This window comes from Helianthus annuus, chromosome 1 (genome assembly GCF_002127325.2).
Source record: "Helianthus annuus cultivar XRQ/B chromosome 1, HanXRQr2.0-SUNRISE, whole genome shotgun sequence".
In the NCBI taxonomy this organism is placed as follows: Eukaryota; Viridiplantae; Streptophyta; class Magnoliopsida; order Asterales; family Asteraceae; genus Helianthus; species Helianthus annuus.
This window is the reverse complement of record NC_035433.2, coordinates 58,139,286-58,152,650: the sequence shown is the minus strand read 5'-3', so window position 1 is coordinate 58,152,650 and position 13,365 is coordinate 58,139,286. Positions and strand designations below refer to the sequence as shown.

Genomic DNA, 13,365 nt, shown 5'->3' with positions numbered 1-13,365 from the left:
TTGTTATGCGGCGGTAGGTGTTGTTAATTTTGTGATTACGTTTTTTTCATTTCCAGAAAGGTGTTTTCAACAATTAACTTAGAAATTTTTGTTTTCATCAATGATCTTTATTATATATGGAAAGATATTATTATATTAGTTTCTTATGATGTTTGGATATCATTATTTATATATCGCAAGATATTATTATATTAGTTTCTTATGTTGTTTGGATATCATTATATTAGTTCTTGTGAGATTTGATTTCACTTTTTGTTGAACAAGGTAAATCTTTTTAGTGAAGTCCCATACTCAAATCATTTACATTATTCCCATCTCGGAGGGATGATGGGGATCTTAGTGCCAAATTGCCAACAATGGAGAGAATACGAAAGAACAAACAACTTGTAAATTTCAATAATCAAAATCAACCGACTGTTCCAATTACAAAAGCTATCTTAAATAGAAAATAGAATACTCAAAAATAAGGAAATAAAAAAGGTAATAAGTGAAAATTAGTTATGTTTGCAATTTGGGCGTTGAATGTCAAGGAAGCGGCGTTATCCCCTGACGCCCCGGAGAGTCCAATTGAGCTAGAATTGAGTGGGCCAGATCCGTAGTGATTGACAAAGAATGATTGACTTTATGTGTTTTTGCTATAATTGTGAATGATTCTTTGAAGGTGATTTGATTATGTGAAATCCTAAAATTTTAGGTAAATCCTAACCATTAAATGTTAAAAGACTTAGCCAATTGCGTAGATACATAATAGAACGTGCCTAGGACACGAACTAGTAAACCGAAGTGCATTACCAAGCAAACTGAGGATAAGCACATGACAAAAACCATGTATGAGTAGGTGATTGCTAAGCTGATTAAGTATCTAAAGGTTATTGCATCCATAATGGGAGAATATGTGTCTTCACAGTCAATCCCTGGCCTTTGTGAAAAACCTTGAGCTACAAGTCTCGCTTTATATCTTGAAACCTCATTTTGTTTCCGTACAAAAATCCATTTATACCCTACAGGCTTTAAAGCCTCAGGTGTAACAACAATAGACCCAAAAACCTTTCGTTTGTTAAGTGAATCTAATTCAGCTTGCATAGCGCCTTTCCATTTATCCCAGTCATGTCTATTTTGAAAAACATTGACAAGTTTTAGTTCAGGATCATCATCTCCACCCATGATGTCACTTGCTATAAAATAAGAAAATATCTTATCAATATTTTCCATTTCATATTGGTTCCATATGATATATGTATGACCATAGTTGATTGATATCTCTTTGCTAGTGTCATCAACATCTTCCTCATGAGAGGTTTCGGTATTCACTATTTTATCAAGATCATTCTCTTTGTGGTCAATTTCCTTTACAAGTGCTTTTCTTTTTTTAGGATTCTTATCCTTCGAGCCGATTAGCCTTCCACGTTTCAAACGTTTTTGAGATTCAAGTGTTATCTTATTAGCTATTGCCTTACTTTGGATCTCAACTTGTGGTGGAGCATTAGCAGCTGAAGATCTTGAATTTAAATGCAAAATATCACCCCTATCTCTATCCTATTTATAATCATTGTTTGTTGCAGGGATGACCCTCACTGACGTAAGCTTGCAACGGATATATCTCCAAGTAATGGCTAGTCCGCATTTCGCTGAAACATGACTATCTGATTGAATTTCAACTAGTCATGTTTGGGGGCAATTGTTAGGTATAGAATTTTAATGATTATGGATCACGGATCCTCAGCTCAACCTGCATCAAGGATCCTCAGGAAATGGTGCAGGAAGACTAAGAATCCAGGATCCTCTTTGATATTTTAGAACTAACAATTGTTTCCATCACCTTTTAGCTTGTTTTGCAGGTGTATTTCGAAGGAGACTTATTCCAACCGAGATTCCAGGGGAATATGCTCTTTGTTACGGCACGTGCATGAGATGGTGACCGTTGTGGTGATCGTGGATGGCAAGCACACTTTTCGAATAGTTAGTTATCTAGATATTTTTCATTCTAAAAGGGGATAACAAGCTATTTTTAGGAACACAATTGCTCATATTCGAACTCTCAGAAAAACTCATTGGCGAATACACACACAAACACACTAGAAATCATTGTATTGAGCTTGTTATCATCCAAAGTTGTAACATTTATTGTTCAATATAGTTGATCGTGATAGTTTTCACTATCCGAGGTTTTTTATGCCGAAAATCATTCATTGATCAATGGCTTTTTCCTCGTATAAATCCTTGTATTCATTACTATTTCATCCAATTCTTGTTTACACATTTGTTCATTTAACCAAGCATCCAACCTCACAAAAATCAGATTTGGTTACATTATCCTTGTGTGATTTTTGACCAAAACAATGGGCGTCTTAAATTAACTTTTCAGAATATTTAAAAAATTTAAGATTAACCCAACAAGGCAACAAATTGTGCGACTTTAAAGGTGTACGGGTTGTCGCGGCAAAAGGTGGGCAAGTCCCTTTGCCGCTCGGCATACACTGCCGCCAACAAGGTTTGCCTCATGGGGGGGGGGAGTCTTCTCGGGGAAAGGTTGCCACATGGGGAATTCAATTTTTGACCTTTGGAACTTGAATCAAACGGCTATATAGCTGTTAATTATAAAAAAAGGTTTTTTTTAATAAATCTATTTAAACTACATCCATTTTAAACAAATTCACATCAACTCTCACATTCTCATTTCTCGAAATATATAAAATCTCTCCCCCCTATTTTATTCAAAAAATGGTGGAAGAAATACCTATTTTATTCCCACCCGATAGCAGTGATTCATCCGATGGTAGCATAAGTTTTTTTCAAAAACTCATCGACGAAGCCGAACTACAAGACACAGACACATCTAATAAGAAACATTATGTTCATCGTGATCATGAGGGTGGCCAATATATGAGAGAAGATCACCGTTACCCTACAGTTATGCTTGAATCGGTGGCCTCTCAAGATTTGTGGGTTTGGCATGTGAAGGGGTATGGTCCCAAAAAGCCGCGCAGACCTTCCTCCAGGTCGCGCGCAGGACCATACTCCTTAATCGGCAAGATGTTCAATCCCAACCTCGTGCGGGCTACTCCAGCATTGATTAACCTCGTGCGGGGTCTAAAAAAGAAAGAACATCGATCTCAACACTTAGCTTTCTGGATAAGAGTCTTCAACAACTATAATCCTGCGCGGGCTAGTTACATGCTCAGTAAGGGTTGCGCAGGACCTGTAGCGCTTGACCACTCCGGAAGGTACAAAAGGTACAAGTGGCAGATGGAAAGAGCCAATCCGCATCCTCCAGGCTCTGCTCAGTCGTGCTCCACGGTCGTCTGACGTGTAGGAGAAAAAAGTACTCAAGGACGCCCACGTGAAACCAATCATAGGGCGGAGACACCTGCCCCACGATCTCCACTTACCTGCTGGTGGCAGAGGGACAACGAAGCCGACAATAGTGACACGTGGCTCCAATCACGGTGCACCAGCACCGGAAAGCTTCTAGAAGCCACTAACGGTCGACACCAGTGAGACAAGGAGCATATCCGCTACGTTGTCGCCTTCCGGCCCAAGGCCTATCAGCCCACATCCTCTACATCTCTCCGACTATAGATAGAGACCTTAATTCACAGGTTAAACCATTCTATTCCCTCTACTCTCACTCTTTACTCACTTTAATCTCCCCAAAGCAGATACTTATTCTCACGCCGGAGTCTGGTTAAGAGGGAAACCCCCATATTCCCCTCTTAACGAGCTAACGGTGTTTCTGTTTTGCAGGATTAACCCGTCATTAAGGAGCTCAGGAAACCAAAGAAAATTAACCATTATGGTTGAAACATAAACCAAAGTAATGAACACTAAAATTAGTTACGTGTTTCTTCAGCATGCTTTTTGCGATCCACCAGGTGCACAAAAAGACATTAATGTGCTTCAGCAATCTCCATTATTTCTTACTGAACGAAATGGAGCGGCCCCAAAAATTAGGTCCCTGGTGTATACGTGTATTATTTTACATAACAAGATTTTAAAAAACGACGGAAACGCGATAGCACCGGTACACATTCGGGATCCTCCAGTCGAGCCCGAAATTGATGATAGTGTCTTAGACGAGCTTATGGATGATGATACGCATTGGACACTAAAGCATGATCACGTTAAGCATCTCTAAAGAATGGAATTACCCCACCTATTGGTGGAATCCGACAAAGAGTAGTTAATTTAGTTAGTTTAATCTAGGTTATTTTTAAGTATTTTTAATTAATGTAATGTTTTTTTATTTTTAATTAATGTAATGTTTTTCTTTTTACTATTAATTTAATGTAACGTTTTTTTTTATTCTTAATTTATGGTTTTATTATTTATTGTACTTTTATTAACTATTTAAAAAAAATAAGTTTGCCTAATCTCTCATTTAGACATGCACCCCTTATATTTTTTAGGCGTTAGGCAAGAAGGAGAGGGGAAATACATGGCACGGTATGATTGGGTGGGGGAAGGTTTGCCGAATCTCATTAGGCATGCACCACTTACACCCTAAGGCCGAAGGGTGTGGGGGGCTCCATCGTGCCACCTCATCACCTATAGCGCCACCTGGCGCCATACACCCACACCCACCGATAAGGGACACTATAGGAGGGGGCTCCATCATGTTAACGCCAAGAATGAGATGTTCAGGTGGGGCCCACTTGATTGAATCCAATGAAATATTTTTTTTTTTTAATTTTGTTTAATAGGGGGCTTCATCCCACACCCTGCAAGTTAAAGATGGTGTGATAAAGCCCCTTGGCTGACGTGGATCCTACGTGTCGCTTACGTGTCCTGATAAAGCCCTAGGGGCTCCATACCACACCCTCCAGCCTAAATGAATGAATTTAATATTGAGCAATGATTTATAATGAAAAGGAAGTCATACCTAGGTGATTGACCACTGTTAATGAGTAGGGGTGTTAAACGGGATTAAGGATCAATTATAAGACTAATAATTTTAGATTTTTAAAAGGGTGAATTTTGTATGAAAAGTAAAAGATAGGTGCATTTAGCCTACCTCTAAAATAAAATAAGCAATTGTCAGTCAAGAAAATGTTATGTTATATGACGACGCTCCTGGTGGTCCGTAGGATGTGTAACAACTACGTGGTGGAGTAAGACGTGGGCATTGATTTCGCAAGGTGTTTCGTTTCCTTTTTGTTCATTTGTTTTTTCATTCATCTATTTCAACTTTCCGGAAAACTTCTTGAGTATATTTTCCTTTTTCAGTGGACAGTGCATTACTAAAAAATTCTAATTAATTTTTACTTTTGATATGTCTATAAAAAGCATGTATTTATAGTTTCATACACCACAATAATATAATTTACAAACTTATTACATTCTCACTCAACTTTTATTCTGGAACAATTATAAGACTTACTGAAATCATAAACATTTTTTTCTAACAATAGAGTTTTCAAACCTGTGTGACCTAATTTGTCACAATCAATCAGTTAGTACGAGATCCAAACCATCAAACTTTTCTTTCGTAATTTGATCCAACATCTCACTCATTTCGGTTGTTAGATGTTTCCTCCAGTCTCCAACTTTTCCTTCCCTAAAGAAAGCATAATTAGGTATACCGATACTTAAACTCCCATGTTTATTAACTTCGCTTAAGTTATCGAAACTACGTAAACTCACAATATCTTCCACCATACCTTTGGCCTCTTCCTCCTCTGTGAAAGGGTATCCCAAGAACTTTGCGAGGCGCCTCAAATACTTTGGTGTGTCCATTTTCATGTCCTCATATGTTAAAAACATAATCTTTGTTGGTTGTTCCAAACTGATTTTGTAGTACCCTTTCACATGATCCCAATATGGTCCATTTGGTATAACACCTTTAGTAAACATCTCAAAAGCCTCCTCGAATGTCATTACAATATGAGATTTTCCTCTCAACTTATTTGCAAAGTGAAACAAAGAGAATAACACATCTTTAGGTTTTCTACACATATAAACTATGCGACAACGAGAATCAAGAATGGATTGGGGCAATGAAGTGTAAGGCATATGGGTAGCAAAGAGACGGGGTAAATATGCATCAACATAAGTAGGGCTAGTTTTTAAAACTTCACACTCAACAAAAGGCAAACAATTATGAGGGTTAGAAGTTTGTAGCGGGTGGGCCGATAGAGGCTTGTTTTTGTACATGTTTCTGTTCACGGTAGCAAACACAAGGGCTTTTAGCCATGTTGTGCCTGATTTCGGAAGTGTGGCTAAGTAGATGTCGGTTGGAAAAGCTTGGAAAGTGTCTTGTGTAGCCATCACAGTTTCAACTGAGACAACGTTTTTCGATTGGTGCCAAAAGCCTTGATACTTGTATAGCTCTTCGGTCATCCAACCTTTCTCTTTTGGGAAAGTTGTGAATTTATCCTTGTATTTATCAAAGATCAGGGCCAGATTGGCCTCTTCTTGATAGTCTTCTAAACCAGGTGTAGTTACAAATGACATTAGCAAGATTTTCTTTATAAAAGGATTGTTGTTCTTTGCATCCACGCTAACTACACATATATATAGGAAAAACAATTTTTGTATTAAGCTGGAAAATTGGTCCATATGGTAAATGTTTACACTAATATATATATATATATATATATATATATATATAGGGTAAGGTTCATGCGAGAACCACCTTTATTGCGAGAACCAATGTGAACAGGGGGCAATACTGTAAATATATAACAAAACTTAAATTAAGTGTCTCCTCCTAAACACCTGACATTAAGAGCCTCCTCCTAAACACCCACGTCTGATACTCCTGGACTTCAAAATTCGTCATCTCAGTTCACATCCGTCACTCCAGATTCTCCAAAATTCGTCATATCGATCTTACCTTTCATCCTTCATTCGTAGTATATTCGAAATTAGGGCACAAATAAAAGAGTCATCGAGCATATATTCGTTATATATGCGAAATTAGGGCAAAAAAGAACAGAATCATTGAAGATTGTGGCATAATTAGGGAGAATTTGAAGAACAAACGTCCAATGAACTGCCATAACCTAGTTATTGTCGGAACATCCAGCGTCATTACACCGTTCCGTGAATTTGTAAGTTTATACACTTTGTTTTGCATATTTATATGTTAGCATGAAGCTTAATCACCGATTCAGATCTTTTATATGTGAATATGAGGCTTAATCTTCGTTTCTTATATGCATTAGTGAAAATGGTGTGATGTATATAATTTTTGAGGGATTAGGGCTGATTGTTGTGTGATAGCACAATCTGTAATGTGGTAGTTATGTGCTTTTTTGTATGTAATTTTGTTACTGATTAATGTTAAATATGATTGGTGGTAATACGAAATTGGATTTGTTAGGGGTTAGGGTTTTTTTTTAATGAAGCAAAACTGTTGATAAGGTCAGTCATGTTAATGCACATGTGCATAGTTATGCACATATGCATATTTTGCCATATTAGTTTAAAAGGGTCAGTCATATTGATGAAAATGTGTATATTTATGCACATGTGCATAATTTGCTAGAATAGGTTAATAAGGTCATTCCAGTTAAATTGTCCGCGCCTGGTACGTGGAAACAAATTGCCAATATTTCCAACGATTTTGCAGGTTTGGGGGTGGATCTAATGTCGTTTTTAAGCGGGCTCAGAAAGTTAAGTAACATTCTGGAAGGAAGTATGGTTGGGTGACCAGTCGTTGTGCAGCAGGTACACACTTTTATATGCGCTGGAACGTCGCAAATCAGCGTGTCTACAAGAGTGGATGGGGGTAGAAAACGGACAACTAACGCTGCATCTCCAATGGTCTAGGCTGCAACTTAACCCGTCTGAACTGGCTGAGTTGTCGGACTTAACTTATGCAGCGAATGCGGTCTCTTTTGAGGTGGGTCCAGACAGATGGATGTGGTCTCCGGAATCCTCAGGGTTATTTACAGTTCGTAACATCAGGAAGATAATCGAGGAAAAGTCGTTTCCAAATGATGGTTTCGGGTTCTTTTGGAACAGATGGGTGCCGCTAAAAATAAATTTATTGGTTTGGTGGCTTGTTTTGGATAGACTACCAACAACAACGAATCTTAGTAGAAGAAATGTCCAAATTCCAGCCCTTGATTGCAAGATCTGCCATGACGGGGACGAAACAGTGAGCCAACTTTTTGTTTCATGCAGATTGGCTCAAAGTCTATGGGATTTTGTCGCTGAATGGTGCAAGTTGGGATCAATATTCGTGCTAGATCTGAAGGATTTTGTGTATCTGCATCAGCGCTACTGCGGATCTAAAAAATAGAAACAGGTTATGATCTCAATCATTCAGATTATGCTATTGTTTATATGGAGAAACATGAATGATGTTTTTAATAGGAAGCAAACGAATCTGACACGTCTGAAGGAGGAAGTTAACACGCTTGGGTTTCTTTGGATAAAAAATAGGGCAAAGTGCAACGCTTTAAGTATCTGTTTTTTATCAGTAACACTCGGTAAGGATCTGATTATTACCGGTAGATATATATATATTGTTCTTTAGGTATCTGTTTTTTATCAGTAATTTTGATTTCCATCAATGATTTATATGAATGTGATTCAACTCGTTGATCTGTTAACTGTGCTTGTTATGTTATCGCACATATCTTATACAGTGCCATAGCCGACCTAGTATGTATATGTGAACCAAATAAAGTTAATAATATCATTCATGTGCATAGTGAGTTTGAGCAGATTTGTTTAGGATACGTGTATATGATTTTGGGCAATTAGAAAATGCTGGTGTTGTTGTTTTAGGTAATGCACATGTGCATAGTGAACTTGTGAAGTTTTGTGTAAGATACGTGGTTTTGTGTAATTAGGATATGATGGTGTTATTGTGATTTTGTGTAATTAGGATATGATGGTGTTATTGTTTCATGTGATTCACATGTGCATAGCAAACATGAGCAGCTTTGTTTAATATACGTGTACATGATTCTGTGTAATTAGATTTTGTTGATGTTGTTGTTTAAATTGATGCAAATGTGCATATTGAATTTGAGCACATAACATTAAACTTTACATATGGATTGATTTTAAGCATCATTATAAGAATATGTGATGTACATGTGCATATAGATGCACGAATTCATATCGTTACAGTGATAGTGATGAAAAAGGTTGTTTAATGCACATACTAATTGAAATTGCATGTTTGATTATATTATGTTTCAATTATTATTGTAGGCAAAAAAATGGAAAAAGCGAAGAAAATAACACTTTTGTTGAGATCGAATGACAAAGGGGCAACAAAACTGCCAGATGATAAGGAAGGTGATGATAAGGAAGGTGAATACAAAAGTGTTAAGTGAAAAGCCAAAGAAGGTTGGTTATTAGTCGATGATGCAGTTGGTAATATATGCACATGTGCATCCAATTGTTACTTTCTGTTGAACGATGTTCTTTGATGTTACGTGCAGTTACGGCAGGATAAAGAAATACAAGGAATAGGACAAGTAGACAAATGCACGATGTGATGGATCTTATGTGATGGATGATAAGGGCGACAAGACAGTGGAAAACATTAATGAAAGAAAGTTGGATAGAACGATGTTATATTGAAAATTATGGCTGTTTTTTGTATGATGGTTTATATGTTAGTTATTTTCTTTTAACGACAATTTATATTTGTTTATTGGATGATGACAACTATGTGATTGTTAATTCCATAATTTGATGTAATATGGTATAGTATATGTTGGAAATGCACATGTGCATAAGGTGAATTAGTATGCATAGTGGTGATATATGATGTGTTACCGGATGATTATATTCAGTTTACAACGTTTTCAAATGTTATATGGTGGTTGGTATAGTATATGTTAGAAATACACAAGTGTGTAATATTGTGACGTAAATGATTGTTAATTCCTCAGCACGCCATAAGATGCATAAACTCCACCCATGCCTCCCAGGTTGTCGGCTTGTTCTTCCATTTTTTTTGTAGTTGTCCGCCACCCAAGACCCTTTGTTTAATGCCATTCTGTACATAACTGGATAGTCATCCATAAGGCATCTGTTCAGAATCCATACATAAACAGGATCCATACATCAACGACATGGTATAATTTTCAACATAATGCACATGTGCATATAAGTTAATACAATATCATTTACAATCAACATGATGCACATGTGCATATAATGTAATACAACATCATTTACAATCAATATAATGCACATGTGCACATCATTTAATACAATATCATGTACAAAAGTATAAACATCGTTTACAGTCAACATAATACCTTTAGTCACAAATCGAATGAATTGCAACTCATGATGATCTGTATTTGTAGGTGTTGTCAAAGTGATGTATACACAGAGTCAAGAGTCTGAATTTCAAACCTATGAAGGGTATGTCGACTTTCAACAGTTTTAGACATAATTCTGTGACTATCAACGGGATTGACAAAAGATGGACCACCAAAGTCGGCATCAGATGTTGTATGATGATGATATTTCAGACAATATATGAGGAGGTTCATCGGATATACGAGGATCGACACGAAGACGCCATATGCCATTGTAAACATCGTGCCGACTGCAACCGCCATGAAGTACATGAACACGACTATCTATATGCCATGAAAACCACCGTGCACGGCTCTCCGCCGCCGTGAACCGCCGTGAATGCCTCTCGGCCAAGTGAGAAGACCATGAACTGGTGCTGGTGAACTACCGAAACCCCAAAGTGGAGATAATATATGTGCATATAATATTGAGTAACCATAATTAAGTAAGTGTATGCACATGTGCATTTTTTTCATATCAATAACCATATGGAGTCAAACAGTAAACATGTATGCACATGTGCATTTTTCTGTCAATATAGTAAGTTTGGTCATATATGTTAGATGGATAATAATAAAATTTGAAACGATTACATATAATAGGTAACTGATAACAAAGTATAACACATACAATAGGTAATTGATAACAAAATATAACGATGATAATCATAAACATTTGAAAACAAACATATAGTGCAAAACGTTTATCGTCGTAAATAGTTCAATCAAGAATAATAAGTCGGGTTGGTTGATTTACGGACTTCTGGTCTGGTTGAACGTCTAAGAGTTTGCTCAGATTCTTGTATGTATGCAGATTCTTCGGGATCATCGTCAACATCGGGTATCCAATATGGGGTGCCATTAGGTGCCAATAGGCGTACTGTTCCTGTGTAAATAATAAATAAAAGTTGTTTAAAATTTTGTAATTATTACAGCGTGTGGTAATGGGATGCACATGTGCATGATAAGTAATATACGTAAGAAAACAACAAGTTAGTTGTTTGATGTTTATTAATGATAAATAGGTGGTATTAGTGATGTTTAAACATATGTATAGTTATGTACCGTTGGGTTGGCTAAAAGTTTATATGTGATGATTAATTTGTGATGGTTACGGATTGTCGTTAAATGTCTATATAGTTTAATTGTCAAAATAATGCACATGTGCACAAATGTGCACAATGTAGTTGTCAACATAATAATGTCTACATAATGCACACGTGCATAATGTAATTGTCACATAATGCACATGTGCATTATCATTTAATATATAACGACATAATGTATTTGTCAACATAATGCACATTTACATATCATTCAATGCAGTATAATTTATTGCTTATCATTTTAATGCAGTAGTATAATTCACAAGTATAGATAATTTACAAGTATAGATGTATAATACCTTTTTGTCTCAAACCGTATAAACTGCAATGCACATGTGCATATCAGTCACAAAAAAACTTATAAAGATGAGAAACACTGAATTATGCCAATCAGAGCAATCTCATCTCCTCTTGACGTCATTTTTATTCACTTTTACATAAGCACTTCAAATATAGTAAATGTAATAATTCAAAAGCAACATACGGACAGAAAAAAAACTTAAAATTAACACCGATTTACACAACAATAAACACTTACAAATGTCCAATCCGCAGTGACCCATCCGGGATGGTCCGGTGATGTAGTTGTGACCGCGATGTTGGATTGACGGTGGTGAACCTACAGTCACTTCCCATCTCCTTCACGCTCGCCCACTAACTACACGATGAACCGATCTGCATTAAAATGGAGAGATGCAAACGAAAAGAGATTACCTGAATTCTCGCTGGAACACCGATTCAAGTCTCTGACTTCAAGATCACCTTCAAGTGTCCCATTCTGTATCTAGATCGGTCGATTCAAGTCAATGACGTTGCGGTTGTTCAAGATAACATTCAAGTATCCCATTCTGTATCTAGATCGGTCGATGAGATACACTATGAGAGACACTGGTACCCTCGTCGGAACCCTACACACACAGTTGTCATGGTCACCACCACCAGACCATCACCACCGCCGACTTATGCCCCGCTGTGGAACCCGTGAACGCCGACTGCCGCTCCACCGTGAAATCCGTGAACGGCCGATGAGATACGAACGAACCTGTGAAATTTGTGGGATCGACCGTTGTTTACTGCCGTGAGAACCACCGTACACTCTTGTGCTCCGCCTGTATGCCGCCGTGAACAGCCGTGATCCCTCAATGTGTCGCTGCTGATGATGCAGATTGTGGTTTGGGAATGAATGAATTGAACAGGAGAAACCCTAAAACAGGGGACGTGATGTTACAGTTCAATATATTTACAATATATGCCATCGTGTGTTTTGTGTTGTAGTTTAATATATTTACAATAATGTCATGTGTTCACATTGGTTCTCGCGGTTCTCGCAATAAAGGGTGGTTCCTAACGGATCCTTATCCTATATATATATATATATCTTTTGAACAAAATTATGGTAAATGTTTACACTAATATATCTCGTATCATTTGAACAAAATTTAACAAATTGATCACAAATCTATAATCCATTGAAGATATCTTATTATATAATCTCGTATCTTTTGAACAAAATTAACAAATTGATCACAAATCTGCAATCCATTGAAGATATCTTATTTTATAATACCTTAAATTGACCACACAACAACCACACATTGTTTATTTTATAGTAATTGTTTCCATGTCTGTTTTCAGTATGTTATATTTTCATTAGGCTACACGGTATGGGGTCGGTCCCGGCCCGTCGCGGGTCGGCGACGGTCCAAACACCGTGCCGCCCCCTACCGTCTCCGTCCTCTCCGTCCATATGTTGCCGTTTGCGACGATGCAAAAACAGTGGGTCCACCTCAATTTTTTGACCGTTACAAAATAAAAAAAAAACAAAAATACCATAATTGGGAAAAATGCCAAACGGTCACTTTTTTAAAATATATAAATATTATTTCCATTTTCACTATCAAACACCAAATTAACCTCAACAATTCACCTCTTTCTCATATAATTTTTACACTCCTTCCACTATTCTCTCAACCTTCTTCCACATA

At 37.1% G+C, this 13,365-nt stretch overlaps 1 protein-coding gene across 1 annotated transcript; it reads right to left on the bottom strand.

The window, feature by feature from the left end:
• Positions 1-5,270: 5,270 nt before the first annotated feature.
• On the bottom strand, positions 5,271-6,458 carry LOC110867046 (cytosolic sulfotransferase 15). The gene is made up of 2 exons (XM_022116193.2): positions 5,658-6,458; positions 5,271-5,554 (listed from the first exon to the last, which is right to left on the bottom strand). The coding sequence occupies exons 1-2, from the start codon at positions 6,448-6,450 to the stop codon at positions 5,520-5,522; spliced, it is 828 nt and encodes a 275-aa protein (XP_021971885.1). The 5' UTR covers positions 6,451-6,458; the 3' UTR covers positions 5,271-5,519.
• Positions 6,459-13,365: the final 6,907 nt, after the last annotated feature.